Source organism: Pelophylax lessonae (assembly GCF_965119305.1).
Source record: "Pelophylax lessonae genome assembly, chromosome: 4".
Taxonomy (NCBI): Eukaryota; Metazoa; Chordata; class Amphibia; order Anura; family Ranidae; genus Pelophylax; species Pelophylax lessonae.
In genome coordinates this window covers 313,818,680-313,843,955 of record NC_138771.1, presented here as the reverse complement: position 1 = coordinate 313,843,955, position 25,276 = coordinate 313,818,680, and the positions used below count along the sequence as shown (strand labels likewise).

Genomic DNA, 25,276 nt, shown 5'->3' with positions numbered 1-25,276 from the left:
CTCTCCCCAGCGGCAGCTTAATGTACCAGGGGGAGATTGTAAGCCCCCCACCAGTGCAGATGGGACCGAGGTCTCTCCACCGGTCCTGCAGGGAATTGGGAGCCCAGTCTCCATTTCCCAGCGGCAGTGTAAAGTGCAGGGAGAGGAGAGCAGTGTCCTCCCTCCCCAGCGGCAGTGTGATGTGCCGGGAATTGGGAGCCCAGTCTCCATTCCCCAGCGGGAGATACAGCAGGGAATTGGGAGCCCAGTGTCCATTCCCCAGCGGCAGAGTATCCTACAGGGAATAGAGAGCCCAGTCTCCTTTCCCCAGCAGCAGGACTCTGTGTTGGGAGGAGAGACAGTCGGTCTCCCTCCGCAAAGACTGGAAGTATGTATGGGAGAGGAGATTGTTACCACCTCTCCCCAGCGGCGGATCAATGATGGGCAGAGTGTTCTATCGGGAGAGGAGCTTGTTACCCCCTCTCCCCAGCAGCAGCTTAATGTACCAGGGGGAGACAGTAAGCCCCCCAACAGTGCAGATGGGACTGTGGTCTCTGCACTCACAGCACAGGGGGTAGGGACAGTCGGTCCTGACCCCCAGCAACAGGGCTGTTTAGCCAAAGGGAAGACAGTCGGTCTTCCCCCACAGCAGCATGGGGGTGTATCTAAAGGGGAGACAGGCGGTCTCCCCCTCCAGCAACCAGGCTCCAACCAGACTACTCCGGTTGTAGTGCTGGCACCAGGACAGAGTACCACTGGTCTCTGCCCACTCAGCAACCCACCAATGCAGCCTACCAGTCCCCTACAAAGCTGTGGTGAGGCACCTGGACATGGACAAGTTTCTCCTCTAACCAGGTGTAGTAACCGTTTATTGTGGGTGGGCCGTACTGTTTTTTCTGCTTTGTGGGTGGGCTGCTGGACTAACAAGGGCACTGACCGGCAGGAGGTCAGGTACCCTGTTAGTCTTTTTGGAAAGGGGGAGAGATGTGACGAGACCAATCTCGCCACTGGGCGTTGGAGAAGCCTGGTTGCTCGCCTCCTGCAAATTGACTATGGACCCTCTCATCAGCCCATGCTAAACATAAACACCATGGCAATTTGACTGTGTTTGTGGCATCTGAGCGCTGTTTGGATATGTTGAGCGCTCAGATCCAGGCTATCGGGGGATGGGTTGAATGTGGGGGTTCTGTTCAGTAGACTGGGAGTTATGCATTTTTGTGTCTTTTTGTGTTTCTTTAAACATGTGGCTAATGGAGTCTTGCCTCTATCCTGGAAGCTAAAACGTATTCCTGTAAACTGTAAGGAACAGGAAGTCAACTCCTAATATGGGCATTACAGGAAGTTCTGAGGAGACGGGCTGTCTATTGACACTCAGAGTAATGTGTATTGAGGGCTCGTTAGGGAACCATTGTTCTGTGTTTGACTATTGTGTACATTGATTGCCCCCTGGGGCTTCTGTCTCCTTGCATTGGTCAAAGCTATCTGACCAATCCCTGTTGACTCATTTTCAAGTCCTCATTTGCATAGCAGCCCTCCTTGCATTGGTCAAAGTTATCTGACCAATCACTGTTGACTCATTTTCAAGCCCTCATTTGCATGGGCTGGAGAGGACCTTATTGGGAACTGCAAGTACTTTACAATTGACCAATGGGAAAGCGGTTGTTGGGGGAAGGATGTTCCAATTTCTGTATAAAAGTGTGCTGTGTTCTTCCAATAAATGTTGATGTTATTCCTGTTTTACCCTCATCTCGGAGCTTTGTCTCGTTATTGGGGGAATCTGCTGCAGGGATTGCTATGGTCTTCCATACTCCCTTAGAGAATCACTAAGCTCTTGTAAGAGCTTGTGTAAGAGCTTGTTCTGCTGCACTCTCTGGGGAGAGAGGTTCACCCACAGGAACCTGGAGCCTTGTCGTTGGTCCAGGGTGGGTAGGAGATGCCAAGACCCTAACCAAGCTGCGGCGGTTCGTGGAGTCTGCAGTGCTTACGGTGTCTGGTGTAGTGCTTGGAGCCCTCGGGAAGCATTATGAGCTTCTGTCAACGGAGGTACCTGCTCAGGGGTGCCCTGTTCCGTTACAGCCCCTTTTTAAATATTGGTACCACGTTGGCTTTTTTCCAATCAGCTGGCACCATACCCGTCTGTAAACTATTCTTAAAGATCAAGAATAATGGTCTGGCAATCACCTGGCTGAGCTCTTTATGAACCCTCGGGTGCAAGCCATCCGGTCCCGGTGATTTATTTATGTTAAGTTTCTCTAGTTTAGTTCTAAGTCTATCTTCTGTTAGCCATGGCGGCACTTCCTGAGGTGTGTTGTTTAGTTTGGCCTTACAAGCTAGGTTCGTGTAGCCCCCCGATTCTTTTGTGAAGACTGAAGAGAAGAAATGATTTAACACTTCCGCCTTTTCTCTGTCCTCAGTGGCCATATTTCCCTTATCATCTTTTATGGGGCCAATGTGATCTGGCCTCGCTTTCTTACTGTTTATATACTTAAAGAACTTCTTGGGGTTCTTTTTACTCTCCTCCGCTATATGTCTCTCGTGTTCTATTTTAGCCGCCCTGATTTCGTCTTTACATTTCTTATTACACTCTTTGTAATGCTTAAATGCTGCCAATGACCCCTCAGTCTTGTATTTTTTTAAGGCCTTTTCTTTAGCACTAATATGCATTTTTATGTTGGAGTTTAGCCACCCAGGGTTTAATTTTGCTCTTTTAAATTTATTTCCCTTTGGAATGCACTGGTCAATCCCCTTGTTAAGTATGCTCTTGAAGCACTCCCATTTTTCCTCCGTGTTCTTTGTTCCCAGGGTTCCATCCCAATTGATATTTTCTAGCAGCGAGCGCAGTTTTGGGAAATTGGCTCTTTTGAAATTCAGCGTCCTTATATTACCCCTCTGCTTCCTATAACTGTAATTAATACTGAAACTTATTGACCTATGGTCACTGTTTCCTATGTTCTCCCGTATTTCTATATCCGTGAGCAGGTCTGTATTGTTGGTAATCAGTAGGTCAAGTACCGCATTTTTTCTCGTCGGTGCATTCACCATCTGACCCATGAAATTGTCCTGCAAAACATTTAGGAACTGCTGAGCCTTGGCTGAGTGTGCGGTTCCTTCTGCCCAGTCTATATCTGGATAATTAAAGTCCCCCATTATAATGACGTTTCCCGTCCTTGCTGCCAATCCTATCTGTAAAATGAGGTCCGCCTCCCCCTCCTCCCTCTGGTTGGGGGGCCTATAGCATACGCCCAATATTACCTTCCCCACCGTTCCTTCCCTTTGAAGCTCTACCCATAGGGATTCTGCCTCGTCCTTAGCTCCATTATTAATATCATCCCTCATATTTACCTGTACACTGTTCTTAATATACAGACATACCCCTCTCCCTTTTTTACCCTCTCTATCTCTGCGATAAAGGGAATACCCCTGAATGGTCGCCATCCAATCATGAGAGCTGTCAAACCAAGTCTCAGTTATCCCCACAAAATCTAAGTCCTCCTCAAACATCAGCAGCTCCAGCTCTCCCATCTTGTTGGCCAGGCTTCTGGCATTAGTATACAAACCTCTTAATTTTGACCGGTTACATTTATCCTCATTTGATGTTTTTAGGCTGCTCACTTGATTTTTCCCCATACCCACCCTGGGTATAGGAGCTCCGATCACCCAACCGCTAATGCCCCTATTTCTGCCCTCTGAAACTTGCTTTCCACTGGCTAATTCTACATCTGTACCCTCCCCCCCATTCCCTAGTTTAAAAGCCCCTCTAACTTTTTGGCCATCCTCTCACCCAGTACGGCTGCACCCTCCCCATTTAGGTGCAATCCGTCCCTACCAAAGAGCCGGTGGCCGACTGAGAAGTCGGCCCAGTTCTCCAGGAACCCGAAACCCTCCTTACTACACCAGCTCCTCAGCCACTCGTTAACTTCCCTAATCTCCCGCTGCCTCTCTGGTCTGCCTCTCACATACCATATTTATCAGTCAAAAAGCGGTCATCATCAGGCTTTCACTGGGTGAATGACATTTTAGGCAACCATATGGCACTTAAACCGTTTGTCGATCTAACAGGTCAATACAATATCCTCGCTACCAAATTTTACACGTATACGAGGATTTCAAAGTTTATCCGTAGTAATCCACCTCCACAACTTACCTTGGCCTCTCAGGTATGGCGATATTTCACCACTCAACCCTCCGCCCGGAAAGGGACCTCGATTTTATGTAACACACTGTAAAACAAAGCCACCTTCCACAAATCGAGCCCCATACAAAAATGGGAGGAAGATCTTCACCATACATTCACTGCTGCACAATGGTTGCAAGCCCTTGAATATACATACACTATCTCTAGTTGTGTGAACCACTGGGAACTCTCACACGAAATAATCTCCCGTTGGTACATGACGCCATTTAAACTACCTCAAAACTACCCTTCTAGCTCACCACTTTGCTGGCGAAACTACGGCCAAGTGTGGAACCTAGTTCTACACATATTTTGGACAGGCAAAAACCTTACAAGTTTCTGGCACCAAATATTCCGCCTTTTATCTTTCATCACTGGTATCTTGACGCAACTTTCACCAGCGCTAGCCATCTTGAACCTGGGTATCGACAATTTCCCACTGAACTATCGTCCAATTGTCGCCCATATTCTTATAGCGTCTAGACTAGTTATCACCAGACGCTGGAAATGGCATATGGCCCCTAACTTATCTGAAGTAATGGCTTCTGTTAACCTCACCTATGAATATGAGAGAGCATTGTCTCTACGTTCTAGCTGGAAAAAGTTTGACAATAGAAACCATGGGCTCAGTGGATCTCCACTTCTTCCATCTCTTGATACGGGTTGTTTACTCTTGATGTACTTTGCCTCTGAAGTACTCTGCTTGTACTTTGTTACTTTTTTATTTTTTGTACCTTGTTAAAATTCCAATAAAAATCTATTAAAGAAAAAAAAAAAGTCCAGTTAAATCCAGTAAAGATATGAACTGCCAGGGCTGAATGAATGGCAGTTAGGTATGGTTCACAAACTCATCCATCATTAAAACCTTTCTTGAACTATTGGAACCTCCTGAGTCTTTCACACATCATTTAAAAGTGTTACTAAACCCTTGAATGTATAAAGGATCCATCTTCACCCCCGCAGCACACACAAACCATATATGTTGTTATTTCTTTAAAATAGAACTGCTGTATACCTTTTTTGGACAATTGGTACACAGTGTTCACATGAAATACATCATCATCTGGCTGAATGCTGAAGGTTTTTGTAGGAGGATATTTAATTCTCCTCTGACGTGGATACTGATGGTGCCTGACCCCCGACCCTCTTTCCAGACAGCGCTGATTGGCTGACTGTACTGATGACATGTGCAGGAAATGTTCTCTCCAGCAACAGAGACCAAACTGAGCATTTGCAGCCTGACTCTACTCGCTTTGTCTTATCTGGACTTGTCCAGGAAGGACAATGCAGGATGAGGGGGATCTGTGCATACAAGTTCAAACAGCCTTTTTACACAATGCAGCGGATTAACCTCTTAGTTTTCACAGTGAGCATAACAAGCATGCTTTTCTGCGTATACAGACTGTTTTTACTGTTGTGGGTTTAGTAACACTTAAGCTACTCTCAGATTGCCATAATTACTCCTCTCACTGCACAAGCTGCAGATGTCTCCATCTACAAGGTCAGTGTGTAGGCAGGTTGAAATGTAAATTGTGTAGCAGCCGCCCCAGGCTCGGGAAGGGGTTAAATATTTTCGGCTCAGTTCCCACTCTTTTGGTTATGGAGAGCCCACCTGTGATATAAATAGGGGGACAGCCATGATCAAAGGTGGAGACTTGGGCTGGAGAACGGAACAAAGACACCCTTTGAGGGCAAGGATGGCGCTGAATATACCAGAAGCCACTGACACCTTCCAAGTGATGGACAATACGCCTGGGCAACTATGCTATTTTAGTTAGGTTTAGGAACCGGATGTTATTAATGTTGTATTGCCATGATGCCTTTCTTCAGTCAAGTTATGTGAACCATTCTAAGCCTGGACTGAAGGTACTTAAAAGTGTGCATGCTAATTTTGGCATATTCCAAAGAACCTGGGTCTGTATTTGCACTACAGGGTATGAAGTAACACTGCTACAAAAGTTTAACTTGTCAAGGCAAGGAAAAAAGAGCGTAGTTGCTATGAGTAAGTAAGAGAAGGAACAAGCGACAGCAATCAGTCAATAAGCATGGTACCTGGTGGGGTGACCGGTCCTCCGGGAGTGAGGGGGGTCGATGTTCTAGCTCCTTCCCCATCAGTCCATGTTCCATGGCAATCTGGAGAAGATTAGCATTACAGAGATCTATGGCCTGGTCACGTGGTACAGGAAGAACAGAGTTAAGTGAGTGCACGCCTGAGAACCCTGCTATGTGTTTGAGGAGACCCTATTCTGTTACTGGGAGTGAGGTAACAGAGGTACATTGAACTGATGGAGTGGATGCAGGCTCAGCATGTCCCGCCTAATGCTACATACAAGTACAGTGTGTAGTGACATCGGAAAAGTTGTTTTTCAGAGGAACTCTGCACTTTATTACTACACACAGTAAGGTTCATCTCTAAGTCGGGGAATTGCCTTAATGTTTGATCGTTCACATAGCCTCAGTCTCCTCCGAGTCCTGGGCATTGTGTTACCCCATGAGAAGTAGACCTCATCCATAGGCGCACAGCAATGCAAAGACTCTTCTTTTATCATAAAACAAAGCTTCCTTCATACCTAAGGCAAAACTGTAGTGATTTTGGATTAATTTTAATTTATATTTTATTATGTTTATAGTTTTTTTAAACTTATGTTTTATACTGTAGCTGTTTTTTGACTATATATAAAAACATTACCTTAAAAAGAAAAATTTAACACAGAATGCTTATACCATGTGGGACTCTCAGATCATTATGGGTTTTCTAAAACCTCATCACAGGTTGTCTATAACTTGAGATCTTGGATAGAGCTATACTGAGGCAGAAAAATATAAGGGAATTAATCACTGTTATGACTTATTCACATGTGTGTATAAATGTAATTTTAAGCTTTCAAGCTCTTTAAACATTATTTCTTTTTTTCAGCAGAAAGTAAGGTGAAACTGAAAAAACATGTGAAAATGCAATATTTCCATCTTTAAAAAAAGTCTTGACCATAGTAAAAAAATGTATACAAAACCAGAATACATTCTGTTTAAGGCATCTTTCACACAGGCGGTAGGCTCTGCTTTGAAAAGGGATCCACATTGAGTGCTTTTTCAGAGGCGGTTTAGTGCCAGTTTACAAGCGTTCAGGTGGTGATACTGCCACCCCGTTAAAGTCTGTTTTTTTCCAATCTCAAGGTGGAGTTTACTTTGAAATAGTGTGCCACAGTTGTGTGGCAAGCACTTAGCACTTGGTTGCGGCATGGTCCCTCTGACTTTAAAAAGGCAAGTTTGACAAGCAGCAACACTTGCCAAAATCAACATGCCAAGATAGAATTGCCACACCGCAAAGTGAAGCATCATGGCTGTGCCAATATGAACAGACTCGGGCAGCTGCATTTTTCATTGTAGTTGGGTAGTGGGGTGGATGGTTAAAATGTGGACGAACCACCTATTGTTTCTGCCCAGAACCCCTGTGTGTTAAATTGATAATAAAGGCTTTCTTTAAACAAAAAAATAAATAAAAATAAAACATGTCGTGAGCATACCAAGACATTTTTGACAATTTCATGCTCCCAACTTTGTTGGAACAGTTTGTGGATGGCCCCTTTCTGTTCCAACATGGCTGCACAGAAGTGCACAATCAAGGTCCATAAAAATACGAATGAGCGAGTTTGAGTCCTGACTCAACCCAATAGAACACCTATGGGATGAATTAGAGCAGAGACTGCGAGCCAGGCCTTCTCATTCACATCAGTGCCTGACCTCACAAATAGGCTTCTGGAAGAATGGTCAAACATTCCCATGGACACACTCTTAAACTTTGTGGACAGTCTTCCCAGAAGAGTTGAAGCTGTTATAGCTGCAAAGGGTGGGCCAACTCAATATTGAACTCATTATACTAAGACGCCAATAAAATTCTTGTGCGTTTAAAGGCAGATGTCCCAATACTTTTGGTAATATAGTGTATGTTACTGGCAATAAACAAAGTCTGATGCCTTTTCCCCTAATGATTTGACTCCAAGCAGCTCCCTTATATTTATTCCACTTGTTTACTAGATTTGTAGATATAAAATATAGGGCATAATTGCAGACGATACAGCTTCCTCCTGGGCCTGCGGTGTCAAGGGTTTAAAAAATAAGCCCTTATTTACTAGCTGTATGGTCACATTATACTCTGCACTAAATAATACACTTTCCCATTCATCACATCATTTTCTATTCTGTCACCTAGAATAAAAGAATCGAACAGACCCGGCAAAAGAGAGCAAACAAAGGCCAATTCTTGTAAATGGCCTGACAAGATAGTGAAAGGTATTCGTGTGAGATAGAATGGCCCCTTGCTAAAAATTTAGCAACAGGATTTTATGACTTATAGTTTTGCCTCTGGACTAAACTGCAAGCATCCAATAGGGATGCATATTTAGACATTACCGTCAAAAATTCTGGACTTTTATTTAAAAATATCTAAAACACTTCTAAATGCATGTTCTGTTTTAATGGCTTCGTAATTTCAATTTTGTATAACGGCTTGATTAAGAAATGGGAAACAGAAGGCAGTTTTTGTGGTTTAGTGAGGAAGATTGCTTTTTTTCCCCTTGGTAGGATTTTGATAATCAGTGTTCGATACTCAGCCATTGTTGCCAGTTGATAGTGTGCGATGGAAAGCTGCCAGATTCTCTGAATAATACCAGCCGTTAAGATTTTGTGTCAATATGCCTTTAGAATTTCTTGGCTCAGGATACAAAGCTGCAACTCTTCTGTTTTGTCTAGAAATATTTTCTATGACTTTATTGAACAGAACTTCCTAATCTGTCCTGTGGGGTTTCTACTGTCCGCGAGAACTTTTAGCATGTTTTTTTCACATACCATTGCGTTTGTGTCTATATAGTTAGAGCCCGCTGCACTCTGTAAAAAAAAACAAAAAAGAGCAGTAATTTGGTTGGTTTACTGTGTGAAAATCTTGTAAAATAAAAATTATGCAAGTGAATAGAGGTGCTCTACCTTTTTTTTGTTTCAAATGTCATGTTTTTGATTTCTAATAAGAAAGATGTGCCTGTGTGTTAAGCAAAATGTATTTCAAATAGGTGATTATTATTTGCTGTGCATTTTTTTAGTACTGCCAGAAGCCCAGTTTAATGATATTGGCCCATTCCACTCTCACAACCTCTTTAACTATCTGCTGGTATATAAAAAAATAAAAACTATTGATCCCCTTGGGATGGGAACGTGGCCGTTGCCCCTCTGTGGCGAGTCCTCCCTACTCCCCCAACCCTTCTTATTCTTCCCCAGTCTTTCCTTTTTTCCTGCTCTAAAGGGGATCCCCTCCATGTACTACTACTATTAATTTAGAGGCCTTTGCCTATTCCTTGCCACTCTCACAACCTCTTTAACTATCTGCTGGTATAAACAAAAAAAAAACTATTGATCCCCTTGGGATGGGAACATGGCCGTTGCCCCTCTGTGGCGAGTCCTCCCTACTCCCCCCTACCTTCTCATTCTTCCCCACTCTTCCCTTTTTTCCTTCTCTAAAGGGGAACCCCTCCCTGTACTACTACTATTCATTTAGAGGCCTTTGCCTATTCCTTGGCAAATTCACTCTATTTGGTCTTGTACACAAAGCACCTTTTTTTTCTATTTGAATATGTCACCTTTTTCCGCTAACACCGATTTTCAATCAAATTTTACTGGACGTTGCACAACCTTCAGGCTTACACCATAACCTACAACTCAATATTATTGTTATACATACATATCCTCTGTATCTTATAAACCAGTTATATACTATTGCTCCCTTCATAGTCCCTGCATGGTTTTACAAGTCTATCTTGGTATTACTTTCATGACTTTAATGTTCAATACCAATTTGGTATGTTCACCTTTCGATACCTCAATAAAGATTTTTTGGTACCAGAAAAAAAAAATTGAAATGCTAATTTTACTTAAAGCGGAATTAAACTCCGCTATTTTTTAGGCAGGAGTAGATCAATTGAAGAAGGTCTCAAAGGCACCACATCCCAAATGGATAGAACACAGGACAAAAAGGACCACTCTCAAAACAAATGAGAGCTGGGATTTTTAAGGTGCCAATAACTCTAATCAAAATATATTAAAACTCATTAATTTTATTTTTGTATTTAAAAAACACATATAACTAACAACATATTAAAACCATAGGATCAATCTATATTCAATATTCATTGAGTGAGTTCATTGCGATAAAAAAATCGCAGTGTAGCAATCCTGACATGTTTCACCATTGATTTGGTTTCTTCAGGGGATATATTTAGCTACATCTAGACAGATAAGTCAAAAAAAGAGAAAAACAAGTATACAAATACATGTGAATAAGAAAGTTGAATTAATCGATATAGGTAAAAGTATGTGGATAAACAATAATACAATGGTATCAATAATTATTCAGTAGTGTAAAACATGGAAAAACAATATGTTTCAACATAACAATCAACAACTACATATTACAATTGGACATACAGCTAGCGATTACTCAAGAGAATCTTACCATAGGAAATAGGAATTGGGTTGAAACATAGATATGGTGTCCAGCTTGTATATCAAAGAAAGACAGGGAGGGAAAACAATGATATCCCAACCTGAAGGCCCACAGGTGATGTCCGATTGCAGTCAACTGCAGATGGGGCAATAAATGCGAGCAAAATGAGACTACAAGCATATTAAAGATAGGCTTAAATATATGAGCTGCGATTGTATATTCGTATTGTATTTAAATGCTTCAAAGAAGTTATAAATGGAATCTTCCATACCTGATTCTTTGATTCAAATATATTGCAGCATAATAATTTCCAGCTATGTGGATAATCACTATTCTTTCTTTCGTTTTGAGAGTGGTTCTTTTTGTCCTGAAGTCTCTCCGCTATTTTTTTAAAATTTTTATTAAAATGGGCCAGTTTTAGTTTTATGGGATGCATTAGTATGCACTGTATGTTATCAAATTATTGCAGTCTTACCTGTCAGTGCTGCGCTGTCAAAACTTTCATTGGTCATAGGCACTTCTGTTTCCTCCTTTCTCCCCATTCCCCACTATACTTATCTACGGTGATCCTGAGCTGTCAGCACTCCCACAGCCACTCTGGCGATCTGGGGATTTGAAATCTCCATTGTTCTCCTTCTTCTCTATCAGCGCATCCAGGACAGACCAGATGGATTGTGATTGGTCAGCACCATCACAGAGTGGCCCAAATCACAGGACACTCTGGAATGCAAGAATGATTGAGAAGTCTCGCCTTCTGCTCTACATTATTAAGCATCATGAGTGGACCTAATAGCCGATAGTGAGGTTAAGATAACAGGAGCGGATATGTTGAGGTTTTTGACTTGGTTTGCCTGGTTGATCTATGTATTCCAGAATGCCCTGTGATTCTGGGAGCTCCATATGCTGAAATTCTAAGGTGAGTTGACATGCAGGAACTATTTTGCACCTAAATTGTGGCAATGATGATATTTTTGCTGAAAAAAAAAAAAATTAACCAAATTAGGTACATACTGTATTTAGCAAACACTATTGCAGCATTGGTTGCTCTATTGTGTTGAAATTGACATATTAAAATCGCTTTCTACATCCTGAGTGCTAAGTAGGTGGGCCTGTTTGGGACTGGCACATGATCAGTTTCAGTGTTGTAATACCAGAATAACTGTTGGGAAAATTAGTGAGACAATCACAGCAGCAGTTTCCATATCTGAGAACTTTTGTAACCCTGTAATCTGTAGCTTCTACTATGTCCAGGCAATCAACAGGTCCCAGAGACTGGGTAATCATATTTTATTAACAAGGGACAGAGCCAGGTATATGCCAAATTACATTACTGGTGGAGTTCTGTACAGGGGCATGATACAGAATGCTCAAATGTTTTTTTGCAACAGTTAGCAACAATTAAAGTTCGTTCTGTCCCACCTACAGGTGCATCTAAAAAAATGTGAATATTATCAAAAAGTTAATTTATTTCAGTAATTCAATTCAAAAAGTGAAACTCAAATATTATATAGATTCATTAGACACAGTGATAAATGTCAGACATTGCTTTCTTTTAATTTTAATGGTTATGGCTTACAGAAAGTAAAAAACCCAAAATTTTGTGTCTCAGAAGGTTAGAATATTGTAAAAACGTTCAGTATTGTAGACTCATGGTGTCACATGCTAATATGCTAATTAATTAAAATAACCTGTAAAGGTTTCCTGAGCCTTTAAGCCCCGGTTCACACTTATGCGATGCGGGAAGGCTGCGAATCCGCAGCCTGTTCCCGCATCGCAAACGCACCCCCGGCAGTTCACACTGCCATATGCGATACGCTGGGGGTGTCAATGTAATCTTAACGACACCCCCAGTTTGATCGCATATCGCAGTGCGATCTTGCAGTTCGCACAGGATCGGATCGCACAAGTGTGAACCGCTGTGCGATCCGATCCTGATGCGGCTGCCAAAAAGGGTCCTGTGCGTCTTTGCTGCGGGTGCGGTGCGAATTTAGCCATACAAAGTATATGGCTAAACTCGCACCGCGCACCCGATCGCATGTAATGAAGGAGCAGTGCGCTCCGACATTACATGCGAACGCCGCAGCCGCAGTAATGTGAACCGAGGCTTAATGGTTTCTCAGTTTGGTTCAGTAGGTTACACATTTATGGGGAAGACTGCTGACTTGACAGTTGTCCAGAAGACAGTCACAAAAAGTCATTGCTAAAGAAGCTGGCTGTTCACAGAGTGCTGTATCCAAGAATATTAATGGAAGGTTGAGTGGAAGGAAAAAGTATGGTAGAAAAAGTTGTGCAAGCAACAGCAACAGGAACAACTGCAGCCTTGAGTGGATTGTGAACCAATGTTTATTCAAGAATTTAGGGGAGATTCACAAGGAGGGGACTATGGCTAGTGTCAGTGCTTTAAAGCGGTAGTAAACTCTAATGACAAAAAAAAAAAACCCTGCAAGACAAAGGCATAATGAGCTAGTATGCATCGCATTCTAGCTCATTATGAATTACTTACCTTAGAACGAAGCCCTGACACGGACCCCCGGACACCGCTGTGGTAGCGGACACGATCTCACGGCGTCTCTTCCGGGTTCTGCGGCTCCGGCGCTGTGAGTGGCCGGAGCCGCATTGACGTCACTCCCGCTCATGCGTGCGGGAGTAATTTTCCGGCAATTCCCGACAAGGAACTCTGAAGGTCCACCGGACCTTCAGAGCGCATGCACCGCACTCGTCAGCGGCTGCATGCAATGGTAATATCTCCTAAACCATGCAGTAAAGTAAAAAAAAGCGGGATACTACCGCTTTAAGAGCCATCACACACACATATCCAGGATATGGACTATTGTTGCAGTCCTTGTGTTGCTGTCCTTGGTCAAGCCACTCCTGAATCTGGGCTTCCATAACATCTCAGCAGTGCCACAAGCTGATTGCCTCAATGCCACACTGCATTGATGCAGTAATTCATGCAAAAGGCGCCTCTACCAAGTATTGAGTGCATACTATATTGTACATGGACATACTTTTCAGTAAGCCAACATTTCTGTATTAATAATCCCTTTTTTTTATTGGTCCTATGTAATAGTCTACTTTTCTGAGATACTGAATTTTGGGTTTTCACTAGCTGTAAGCCATAATCATCAAAGTTAAAAGGAAAATTATCGCACTGTAATGACTTCTTATAATACAGTGGGTACGGAAAGTATTCAGACCCCCTTAAATTTTTCACTCTTTGTTATATTGCAGTCATTTGCTAAAATCATTTAAGTTCATTCTTCTTCCTCATGAATGTACACACAGCTCCCCATATTGACGGAAAAACACAGGATTGTTGACATTGTTGCAGATTTATTAAAAAAGAAAAACTGAAATATCACACGGTCCTAAGTATTCAGACCCTTTGCTGTGACACTCATATATTTAACTCAGGTGCTTTCCATTTCTTCTGATCATCCTTGAGATGGTTCTACACCTTCATTTGAGTCCAGCTGTGTTTGATTATACTGATTGGACTTGATTAGGAAAGCCACACACCTGTCTATATAAGACCTTCCAGATCACAATGCATGTCAGAGCAAATGAGAATCATGAGGTCAAAGGAACTGCCTGAAGAGCTCAGAGACAGAATTGTGGCAAGACACAGATCTGGCCAAGGTTACAAAAAGATTTCTACTGCACTTAAGGTTCCTAAGAGCACAGTGGCCTCCATAATCCTCAAATGGAAGACGTTTGGGACGACCAGAACCCTTCCTAGAGCTGGCCGTCCGGCCAAACTGAGCTATCGGGGGAGAAGAGCCTTGGTGAGAGAGGTAAAGAAGAACCCAAAGATCACTGTGGCTGAGCTCCAGAGATGCAGTCCCAACAGTGAAGCATGGTGGTGGCAGCATCATGCTGTGGGGGTGTTTTTCAGCTGCAGGGACAGGACGACTGGTTGCAATCGAGGGAAATATGAATGCGGCCAAGTACAGGGATATCCTGGACAAAAACCTTCTCCAGAGTGCTCTGGACCTCAGACTGGGCCGAAGGTTTACCTTCCAACAAGACAATGACCCTAAGCACACAGCTAAAATAACGAAGGAGTGGCTTCACAACAACTCCGTGACTGTTCTTGAATGGCCCAGCCAGAGCCCTGACTTAAACCCAATTGAGCATCTCTGGAGAGACCTAAAAATGGCTGTCCACCAACGTTTACCATCCAACCTGACAGAACTGGAGAGGATCTGCAAGGAGGAATGGCAGAGGATCCCCAAATCCAGGTGTGAAAGACTTGTTGCATCTTTCCCAAAAAGACTCCTGGCTGTATTAGATCAAAAGGGGGCTTCTACTAAATACTGAGCAAAGGGTCTGAATACTTAGGACCATGTGATATTTCAGTTTTTCTTTTTTAATAAATCTGCAACAATGTCAACAATTCTGTGTTTTTCTGTCAGTATGGGGTGATATGTGTACATTCATGAGGAAGAAGAATGAACCTAAATGATTTTAGCAAATGGCTGCAATATAACAAAGAGTGAAAAATTTAAGGGGGTCTGAATACTTTCCGTACCCACTTTTTGAATTGAGTTTCACTTTTTGAATTGAGATACTGAAACAAATTCACTTTTTAAAGATATTATAATTTTTTAAGATAAATCTGTATGTGTATTTTTGTCCTGCTGTTGCATTGAACTGTATCAGGTTACTATTTTTCAACTACAACTTGTATACTTGAAATTTGGTATCTCCCTGTCCTCCCCTCCGGTTTAGTGTTAGTTAGTTCAGTCAGAGCTAGACCCTCACCGTTTCTCCCATATTCTCTCAGTTCCTCGCTGAGACAGGACTTGGTAAACTCATTTGGGGAATTCAGAGAAGAGCTACTCGTTTTTTGGCACTATGGCCCTTCAAAATGGCCTGCAATAGATTCAAAAATCCGTACCGCCTTTTGAACTTAGCCTTTAAAGGGAACCTTATTAAAGTGCTCATTTTACATGAAATAGAGGGGCACATGTTAGCATTACCAGGCCAATTATTTCGAATTAAACCAGCTTCCAGCCAAGACACCCTGATCTTCAAAGATTATGTCTACCGAGGTCACTATTGTAAAAATGCAACATACAATATTTAATCTCAGGGAAAAGGCCATAAACATTTTCTGAAGTATTTAGCTACAAAATTGTGTAAGTGAGTGTAACATATTATCTGGAGAACAGCTTTGGGCACATTCTTTTTTTTTTATCTTTAAACCACTAAGAGCTGCAGAGAAGGACAAAGAAGGCTTAATGAAGCCCATAAAACCCTGGTGTAGTAAATCAGGATGCAACAACTGCATGTCCACCACTTGTCAGACTTTTGTTTTATCAATATGTGTACATACTGGTCAATATGGAGCACACATTTTAGTGGTTATTCTAATATTTACCTTCATTTTTTTTATTTGGCTATACACATTTTACATGCTTATTGTACTATAGTTACTGTTTTACAGATTTGTAGATTCATCCTCTAGTGGCTCTCTGTATTTTAGTCACTTAACCTCATAAAGTAACAATTGCTGAGATAAAATCTTGACCACATCGTGATACAGAAAGTTTATTATTTTCAATCTGTCCCCAAATTGGTACACTTGCAATATGAGAGAGAAACAATAGGATTCAACTACTGTGAAGAACTACTATGCATGAAATAGAACCTGTATATATAAAATCAGCAAATATGCCTGCCCCATGTACAGATATAATTACAAATTATAAAAGGAAAATGGGTTATTAGACATCAACTGATATTATTTAGACTTAGCTAAACATTTTCCCATATATATCTAATACAAAATAAAAAATAAATAGTTTTCCTTTGAGAAAAAGTAACTTTAAGGGTGTTTAATTTCTGCAGGTTCAAAGATGTTTGCAGCCCTTTTCGCTGTCCATTGGGCAATTGGAAAACGTGAGGGATTTGATGCTGGAAAACATGGAGAGAGGACTGCAAGTAAACCCAGAGAGGCAGTCAACCTTAAAAATGCTTCCTACATATGTCCGCTCAACACCAGATGGCACAGGTATTGTATATTAACCACTTAAGCCCCAGCCCTATTTCGGACACTTTTTGTTTACAAGTTAAAACCAGTATTTTTTCCTAGAAAACTACTTAGAAATCCCAGACATTATATATATTTTTTTAGCAAAGTCTCTGGAGAATAAAATGTCGGTCATTGCAATATTTTTTGTCACGCGGTATTTGCGCAGCGGTCTTTAAAACGCCATTTTTTTGGAAAATTTTTGAAAAATCACATTTCACTGCATTTAAAAAATACTAAACAGCAAAGTTAGCCCATTTTTTTTTTTTTTTGTATATTGTGAAAGATGATGTCACACCGAGTAAATAGATAAATAGATACCCAACATGTTACGGTTTGCGCACACCCGTGGAATGGCGACAAACTACGGTCAATAGAGATCTCAATAGGCGACGCTTTAAATTCTTTTAACATTTACCAGTTTAGAGTTAGAGTGTAGCTCTTTCTTTTTAATTATTGCTCATGCTCTGGCAATCGTGGCGATACCTCACATGTGTGGTTTGAACAGCGATTTAATTCGCGGCTCGACTTCCGTATACGTTTCTTTTCGTACGGTGATGGGGGCGGCTACATTTTTTTTTCTATTTATTTTATTTTATTTTTTAACTTTATTACAGGTTTTTTAAAAAAAAAAAAAAATCTGATCACTTTTATTGCTGTCACAAGCAATGTAAACATCCCTTGTGACACCAATATGCAGTGACAGGTACTCTTTATGGACGGATCAAGGGTCTAAAAGACCCTAGACCCCTCCACTACACTTTCATGTATGCAAAATGCCAAAAACGGCATTTTTGCATACAGCAATTTTTTTAATCTGCCGCCTTTTGCAGCAGAGTAACCCGGAAGTGACGTAATGGACGCCACCTCCGGGTTACGTCATCGGAGACCCTATCGAAGCCGTTTCCGGCTTTGATCGGGACTCCATCCAGCCGGCGGACGCGCCGGCTGGGTGCTCGGGGCTCCCGGTGGGACAAGAGCCCCGAGCAAAGTTGCGGAAGGTGGCAGGGGGGATGTCCCCTCCCGCTCACCCGGGTAACAATCAACCGGCTCCCGAGCCGCATCGGTCGTTACCGACGGAAAGCCGACCGATAGCTGTTAACCACGGCATCATCCCGGTATACCCCCGCAAAGTTTGCCGAAGTATAGATATGTCAGTTTGCGGTAAGTGATTAAGTATTTTCCAAATACATTGGTGTGAGTATAGAATATTGATAAAATTGTACAGGCCCTCTTCAGATTTCCAAAACATGGGAGGATGTGTACATCGCTCAGATGAGTAAACCAGAAGCTTTTCAGCATGGATGCCAGCCCTGGCTCGCCACTGCGTAGTCGTAGAAATAGAAGAAAAATCGGCCGCACACCACCAAAAGCTTGAATAAAGTGAAGTTCTTGATTGTAAAAGCCAAACACGAACAGAATACATAAAGTACAGGTAGATGAGTTTCACACGTGTCAACGTGCTTGTGAACAAGCACATTGACACATTGAAAAGTGTCTACCTGTACCTATGTATTCTGTTCGTGTTTGGCTTTTACAATAAAGGACTTTACTTTATTCAAGCTTTTGTTGCTGTGCTTTTATATCTGCTCTTCAGATTCCAATAGGATTGAGGTCCATGTGTCTCTGTTCCAGTGCCCTTGAAAGCTGACTGGCATGCACGGCAAAAAAGAGTGTAGTGATGATTTTTGCACCTGGTGATTAGCTGCTTAGCCCTAAACTCTTCATCATTGCAGTAATGGGTGAGGGTCATATGCTTTACCTTACCTGGAAATAATAATAGGAATTTCTGAGAGCTCCAAACGATGAACAAAGTGGTGGGAATGCAAAGAAGGAGAGTACCAATGGACAGGCAATTGATAGCCTCTTTTAAAGTTTGCTAGCTGAACGTGGTTGCAGTTTGCAGCATTCATGGGCAATGATTTAGCAGATGTTATTCTTTAGAACACCCCCCCCCCCTCCTTAAAGTGTAACTATAGGAAAAAGTTGCTGACCTCATTAGGGAGATTCATCTCCTCTAGTTGTCCTGTTTCCATTTTTCACTAAGTGTGAAAGTAAAAGAAAATCCCAAATACTGGGTTGCCATTAAAACAGGAGTAGAGGGGAAATCCTCAAATGGGGTCACTACTTCTGGGATTTCCTGACTTTGGAGGAATTTTTATCTCACTTACTGTTTTTGCTATGGGACAGGACATCTCCTCAAAAGGACATAAATGGGCAAAAAAAAAAAAAAAAAAAACATAATCTTTATTACTACTACTTTAACTGCTTTTCACTAGTGATAGTCCATGGGCATATGCTATCATCGACGTCAACCACAAGCATTGGCAGCTGTCGTATCTCACACTTGTTTGCGCATTTCATTTTCTACCGAGTAAAAATCACGATTTTGTTTTCAAGTGAAAAATGTTTGTAATCTATGGTGTATATGCTTTATTTAATGATATAATTAAGAGGTAATTGATAATAAAAAAATGTTACTATACTGACAATCCTTATGCTGCAGGTGTGCTAGAGCATACCAGATGCTTTGAATTCTCTAGGATGAAAGCTAAGCTGTTTTCTTGAGCATAAAGTGAATTTGGGGCAAAGGCTGAAATGTACCGAACACTGGCTTGCCAGAAGTGCCCAAGATAAAGATATTCAAGGATCCATGGAGGTTAATAACTGTAACACGAAAACAGTGAGATGTTTTTAAGATAATGCCTTGGTCAGGTCATACTACCAAAGTCATTTGCTGTAGGTTAATGAAATTGCTAAGCTAGGTCATTGAGAGGACCAAGGCTCTAGCTGTGTTTGTCTGAAATTGGAGAAAATGCTTACTTCCCAACAAGCTAATATTGCTAAACATCTCTTACAAATGACATGTGTAAATGAATCAGCCGTTATATGCAGGACCCACCAACGTGAGAGTCCTGGGACCAGAAAAGCTTTTCTTTTGGCTGCTTATACTGTCCTGTTTGCAGTCTACAATTTAGCTATAGCATTAAATGGCTTCATTTTTCAGATCTCACAATAAACATATATGGAGCTGTATAGTTATGACTTGGCTCAGGATGAGCGGACAGATCTACTTTATGTGTTTGATTAGCAAAACAGCAAGCAAAAAATTCTGCCAATAAGGATCGCTAAGCCTCATTTATTTTAAACACAGTCTTACACAAAGAAGCTGGTCACAATGTAGCTAGGAATGTTTAAGAGGCTATCCTGTCTCTCCCTTGCCAGATTTCCTGTGATACAAAATAAGATTATAAACACATATAAAGAATCACATATTGCAACCAGTGGGAATACAAAACACCAAGCATATATACTACAATTTATACTTTAGGATTTTTGCAACTTTTTTATTTTGACGTTGCATTGATTAGTTCTTTGTTTCTTGAATTTTAAAAGTATTATGACAAGATGAAAGTACAACTAGAACATTTTCTGCTCTTTCTTTTTCAGCTAGTAATTTTATCAGAAAATAACTGACAGTATGATGTCTGGAATAGTTTGCTAAAATAAAATGAAAGAGATAATCGTAGAATGAACTGGCTGCATTTAATGTGATCTAAGAGCACCTCCCTACATTCTGTAACTATCGAAGGGCATAGACAGCTGTGAAAGCAGTAAATAAAATCTTGTTAATTTTGCTGGAGTTTTAAGATCTTAACATATTCTTAACAAGCAGTAAAAGAGTTTCAAAGCAAGTCATCTTTACCTTTTTATCTGAATGTACTTTGAAGTAATTAATTCCTAAAGATCTTCAAAGATCAAAAGAAAGACTTATGGTGGAATTCATTAGATTTCCTAGAGTGATTTTAGTGCCTATTTTGTGAATTTTTAAAATGAATTTATCCACAATGCCTATAACTACATACACTATATTATTGGGACACCGCCTGCACAATGCCCATAACTGCATACACAAAAGTATTGGGACATCGCCTGCCTTTACACGCACATGAACTTTAATGGCATCCCAGTCTTAGTCCCTAGGGTTCAATATTGAGTTGGTCCACCCTTTGCAGCTATAACAGCTTCAACTATTCTGGGAAGGCTGTCCACAAGGTTTAGGAGTGTGCCTATGGGAATGTTTGACCATTCTTCCAGAAGTGCATTTGTGAGGTCAGGCACTGATGTGGATGAGAAGGCCTAGCTTGCAGTCTCCGCTCAAATTCATCTCAAAGGTGTTGTATTGGGTTAAGGTCAGGCCAGTCAAATTCCTCCACTCCAAACTCACTCATCCATGTCTTTATGGACCTTGTTTGTGCTCTGGTGCGCAGTCATGTTGCAAAAGGAAGGGGCCATCCCCAAACTGTTCCCACAGATTTGGGAGCATGAAATTGTCCAAAATGTCTTGGTATGCTGACACCTAAAGCATTCCCTTCATTGGAAATAAGGGACCAAGCCCAACCCCTAAAAAATAACCCCACACCATAATCCCCCCTCCACCAAATGATTTGGACCAGTGCACAAAGAAAGCTTCATAAAGACATGGATGAGCGAGTGTGGGGTGAAGGAACTTGACTGACTGGCTGGCACAGAGTCCTGACCTCAACCCGATAGAACACCTTTGGGATGAATTAGAGCGGAGACTGGAAGCCAGGCCTTCTCGTCCACACAAATGTGACCTCAGAAATGCTTTTCTGGAAGAATGGTCAAGCATTCCCATATACACTCTCCTAAACCTTGTGGACAGCCTTCCCAGAAGAGCTGAAGACTGGGAAGCCATTAAAGTTCATATGCGTGTAAAGGCAGGCGTGTCAATACTTTTGGTAATATAGTGTAGGAAAATGCGGGCTTATCTTTAAGTGATTTTATGATATATATTTTTTCGTGTATGTATGTTAATTCAGTGCCTAAAAAGTCCTAAGTTGTGGTTTCTAGAATTTGATTGGGACGTGGTTCTATTATAGGGTCAGTCCAGTAGGCCTTATAGAACTGTACATGCAGATCTATAAGATGTACTGAACACTCACACTTCTGAATCACAAGCATATAGAACTGGTCTCACTTTTTCTCTCTGAAACACACACCAAGCTGCTGGACCATAAAACTGCAAAAAATATGTTTCATACTGAGTAAAGGAGCAGAGTAAATTTACAGCAGGGGCTCTAAGAGCAGGTAATTCATTTTGCCGTACTCACCATCTGCCCTGATCATGTGTTCCTCTCTATATATACAGATATCTGGTGTTTTTCCAGGCTTCGTCAGGGGTTGGGAAGGCAGGTAATTACAAGGAAGGTAGATATACCTAGTCCGTAGAGTTCCTAAAGTTTGAACCTGTGTTTTGCCCAGTATGGGCAAAGTATGGGTTTACTTAAAGTGAATCTGTAACCAGGCTATTTACATTTTCTGAAGAAGCAGTACTCCATTATTTGATCATTCATTTTTTCTCATGATGCTGCACTGAGATTTATCACTGGCTGACATTCTCAAAAGTACATAAACTGTACAGAGGACCACTGCAGAACACAGTTGGTAGAAACTTTGCCTTTTATAAAGAATCATTTTTATAGTGGATTATTCTCTGGTCCACAAAGTAAGCATATACAGTGGGTACGGAAAGTATTCAGACCCCCTTAAATTTTTCACTCTTTGTTATATTGCAGCCATTTGCTAAAATCATTTAAGTTCATTCTTCTTCCTCATGAATGTACACATAGCACCCCATACTGACAGAAAAACACAGAATTGTTGACATTGTTGCAGATTTATTAAAAAAGAAAAACTGAAATATCACATGGTCCTAAGTATTCAGACCCTTTGCTGTGACACTCATATATTTAACTCAGGTGCTTTCCATTTCTTCTGATCATCCTTGAGATGGTTCTACACCTTCATTCGAGTCCAGCTGTGTTTGATTATACTGATTGGAGTTGAGTAGGAAAGCCACACACCTGTCTATATAAGACCTTCCAGATCACAATGCATGTCAGAGCAAATGAGAATCATGAGGTCAAAGGAACTGCCTGAAGAGCTCATAGACAGATCTGGCCAAGGTTACAAAAAGATTTCTGCTGCACTTAAGGTTCCTAAGAGCATAGTGGCCTCCATAATCCTCAAATGGAAGACGTTTGGGACGACCAGAACCCTTCCTAGAGCTGGCCGTCCGGCCAAACTGAGATATCGGGGGAGAAGAGCCTTGGTGAGAGAGGTAAAGAAGAACCCAAAGATCACTGTGGCTGAGCTCCAGAGATGCAGTCAGGAGATGGGAGAAAGTTGTAGAAAGTCAACCATCACTGCAGCCCTCCACCAGTCGGGGCTTTATGGCAGAGTGGCCCGACGGAAGCCTCTCCTCAGTGTAAGACACATGAAAGCCCGCATGGAGTTTGCTAAAAAACACCTGAAGGACTCCAAGATGGTGAGAAATAAGATTTTCTGGTCTGATGAGACCAAAATAGAACTTTTTGGCCTTAATTCTAAGCGGTATGTGTGGAGAAAACCAGGCACTGCTCATCACCTGTCCAATACAGTCCCAACAGTGAAGCATGGTGGTGGCAGCATCATGCTGTGGGGGTGTTTTTCAGCTGCAGGGACAGGACGACTGGTTGCAATCGAGGGAAAGATGAATGCGGCCAAGTACAGGGATATCCTGGACAAAAACCTTCTCCAGAGTGCTCTCGACCTCAGACTGGGCCGAAGGTTTACCTTCCAACAAGACAATGACCCTAAGCACACAGCTAAAATAACGAAGGAGTGGCTTCACAACAACTCCGTGACTGTTCTTGAATGGCCCAGCCAGAGCCCTGACTTAAACCCAATTGAGCATCTCTGGAGAGACCTAAAAATGGCTGTCCACCAACGCCAGCTCTAGGAAGGGTTCTGGTCGTCCCAAACGTCTTCCATTTGAGGATTATGGAGGCCACTATGCTCTTAGGAACCTTAAGTGCAGCAGAAATCTTTTTGTAACCTTGGCCAGATCTGTCTATGAGCTCTTCAGGCAGTTCCTTTGACCTCATGATTCTCATTTGCTCTGACATGCATTGTGATCTGGAAGGTCTTATATAGACAGGTGTGTGGCTTTCCTACTCAACTCCAATCAGTATAATCAAACACAGCTGGACTCGAATGAAGGTGTAGAACCATCTCAAGGATGATCAGAAGAAATGGAAAGCACCTGAGTTAAATATATGAGTGTCACAGCAAAGGGTCTGAATACTTAGGACCATGTGATATTTCAGTTTTTCTTTTTTAATAAATCTGCAACAATGTCAACAATTCTGTGTTTTTCTGTCAGTATGGGGTGCTATGTGTACATTCATGAGGAAGAAGAATGAACTTAAATGATTTTAGCAAATGGCTGCAATATAACAAAGAGTGAAAAATTTAAGGGGGTCTGAATACTTTCCGTACCCACTGTAAGCATCCAAAGGAAAACACATTCTAAAGGGATTATCATGAAACGCTAGACATTTAGTGCAGTTCATTTGCTGCATTTCCATCATCCATTTTGTCCTATTTATAACGCACCTTCTCCTGCTTCTGAATTTCCCAAGTTTTAAATCCAGTAATTTTTGCCATGTTTACGATTTAACCAGCATTATATTGCCACAAATGACCACTTTGGCACATTTGCTGCTCTTAAATGGCTAATCAGCAATTTTAATAATGATTTACCTTTGATTCCATATGGATACCTGCAATGCTGTACACATTTGTCACACAGCAAATAATAATTTAGAACTTTGGAATAATAATTTGCATATAGTGGAATTTCATCTTTCCATCCACCAAAAAATCATGTACAACTAATATCAATCTAGAAGGTCAATGTTGGCAAAAGACTATGGAGTGTGGTCAAAGTTAGGCATACAAATGTGTTTGGATTCAACTATTTTTTCCTACAAACGTTCTATTTTAGGAGTAACAATTTTAAAATACCATCCAACTTCAAGAACTGGGGAAGAGGGTGACATATTAGTATAATCATTTATAAATCATGCCCTTACCACATTCCCATTTATAAGGCCATTGCTTTACATGGAAAGCCTCATATGCAAAAGATGTATTTTCATGCATTCATATACACCTCAACGTTAGGTAAAAGTAGGAATTCTTCAAAACCCAAACACATTGGAGCTTGTTTTAAGTGGTTGTGCTGCTTATAGCAACTAAATGCCATCTTCTTTTTGGATTAAGTTAGATAGTAAGCAAACATTTAATCAGTTACCATACCAGCATCACTACTTTTTACAGTAAAAATTATAAAAACAAATCTTTAAATTACCATGTGGACTCCAATATCACATTGGAAGGATTAAATATGGGGTGCTATAGGAAACTTAAAGAATAAATAAAGTAAATAATCAACTGCACATTGCAAATGTCTGATTATCAGGTCTTTGTTATGGGATTAGAGTTTGCTCTGCTTCCTCTCCCCCTAAGTTTTAGTATTGACTAGTGATCAACTGATATGGTTTTTTTATTGCCGATACCGATATTTTGGTAATCGCATATTGGTATCGGCCGATATTGGCAGATATTTCCGTACATTAAAAAAAAGTTATTTTTATTATTTTTTTACAGGTACTCTTGTGGAGGGATCTGGGGTCTAAAAGACCCCAAACCCCTCCTCTGCACTTAAAACGCCAAGTTTGGCTGTTTTGAA

The 25,276-nt window shown here is 41.4% G+C and overlaps 1 protein-coding gene across 2 annotated transcripts in view; it reads left to right on the top strand.

Moving 5' to 3' along the window:
• Positions 1-25,276, top strand: part of HK3 (hexokinase 3) — a 474,982-nt gene that overhangs the window by 378,673 nt on the left and 71,033 nt on the right. For both annotated transcript variants that reach the window (XM_082256083.1, XM_082256082.1), the window contains one exon: positions 16,497-16,659. In XM_082256083.1, the coding sequence (XP_082112209.1) occupies positions 16,497-16,659 (163 nt within the window). The remainder of the gene's footprint in view (positions 1-16,496; positions 16,660-25,276) is intronic.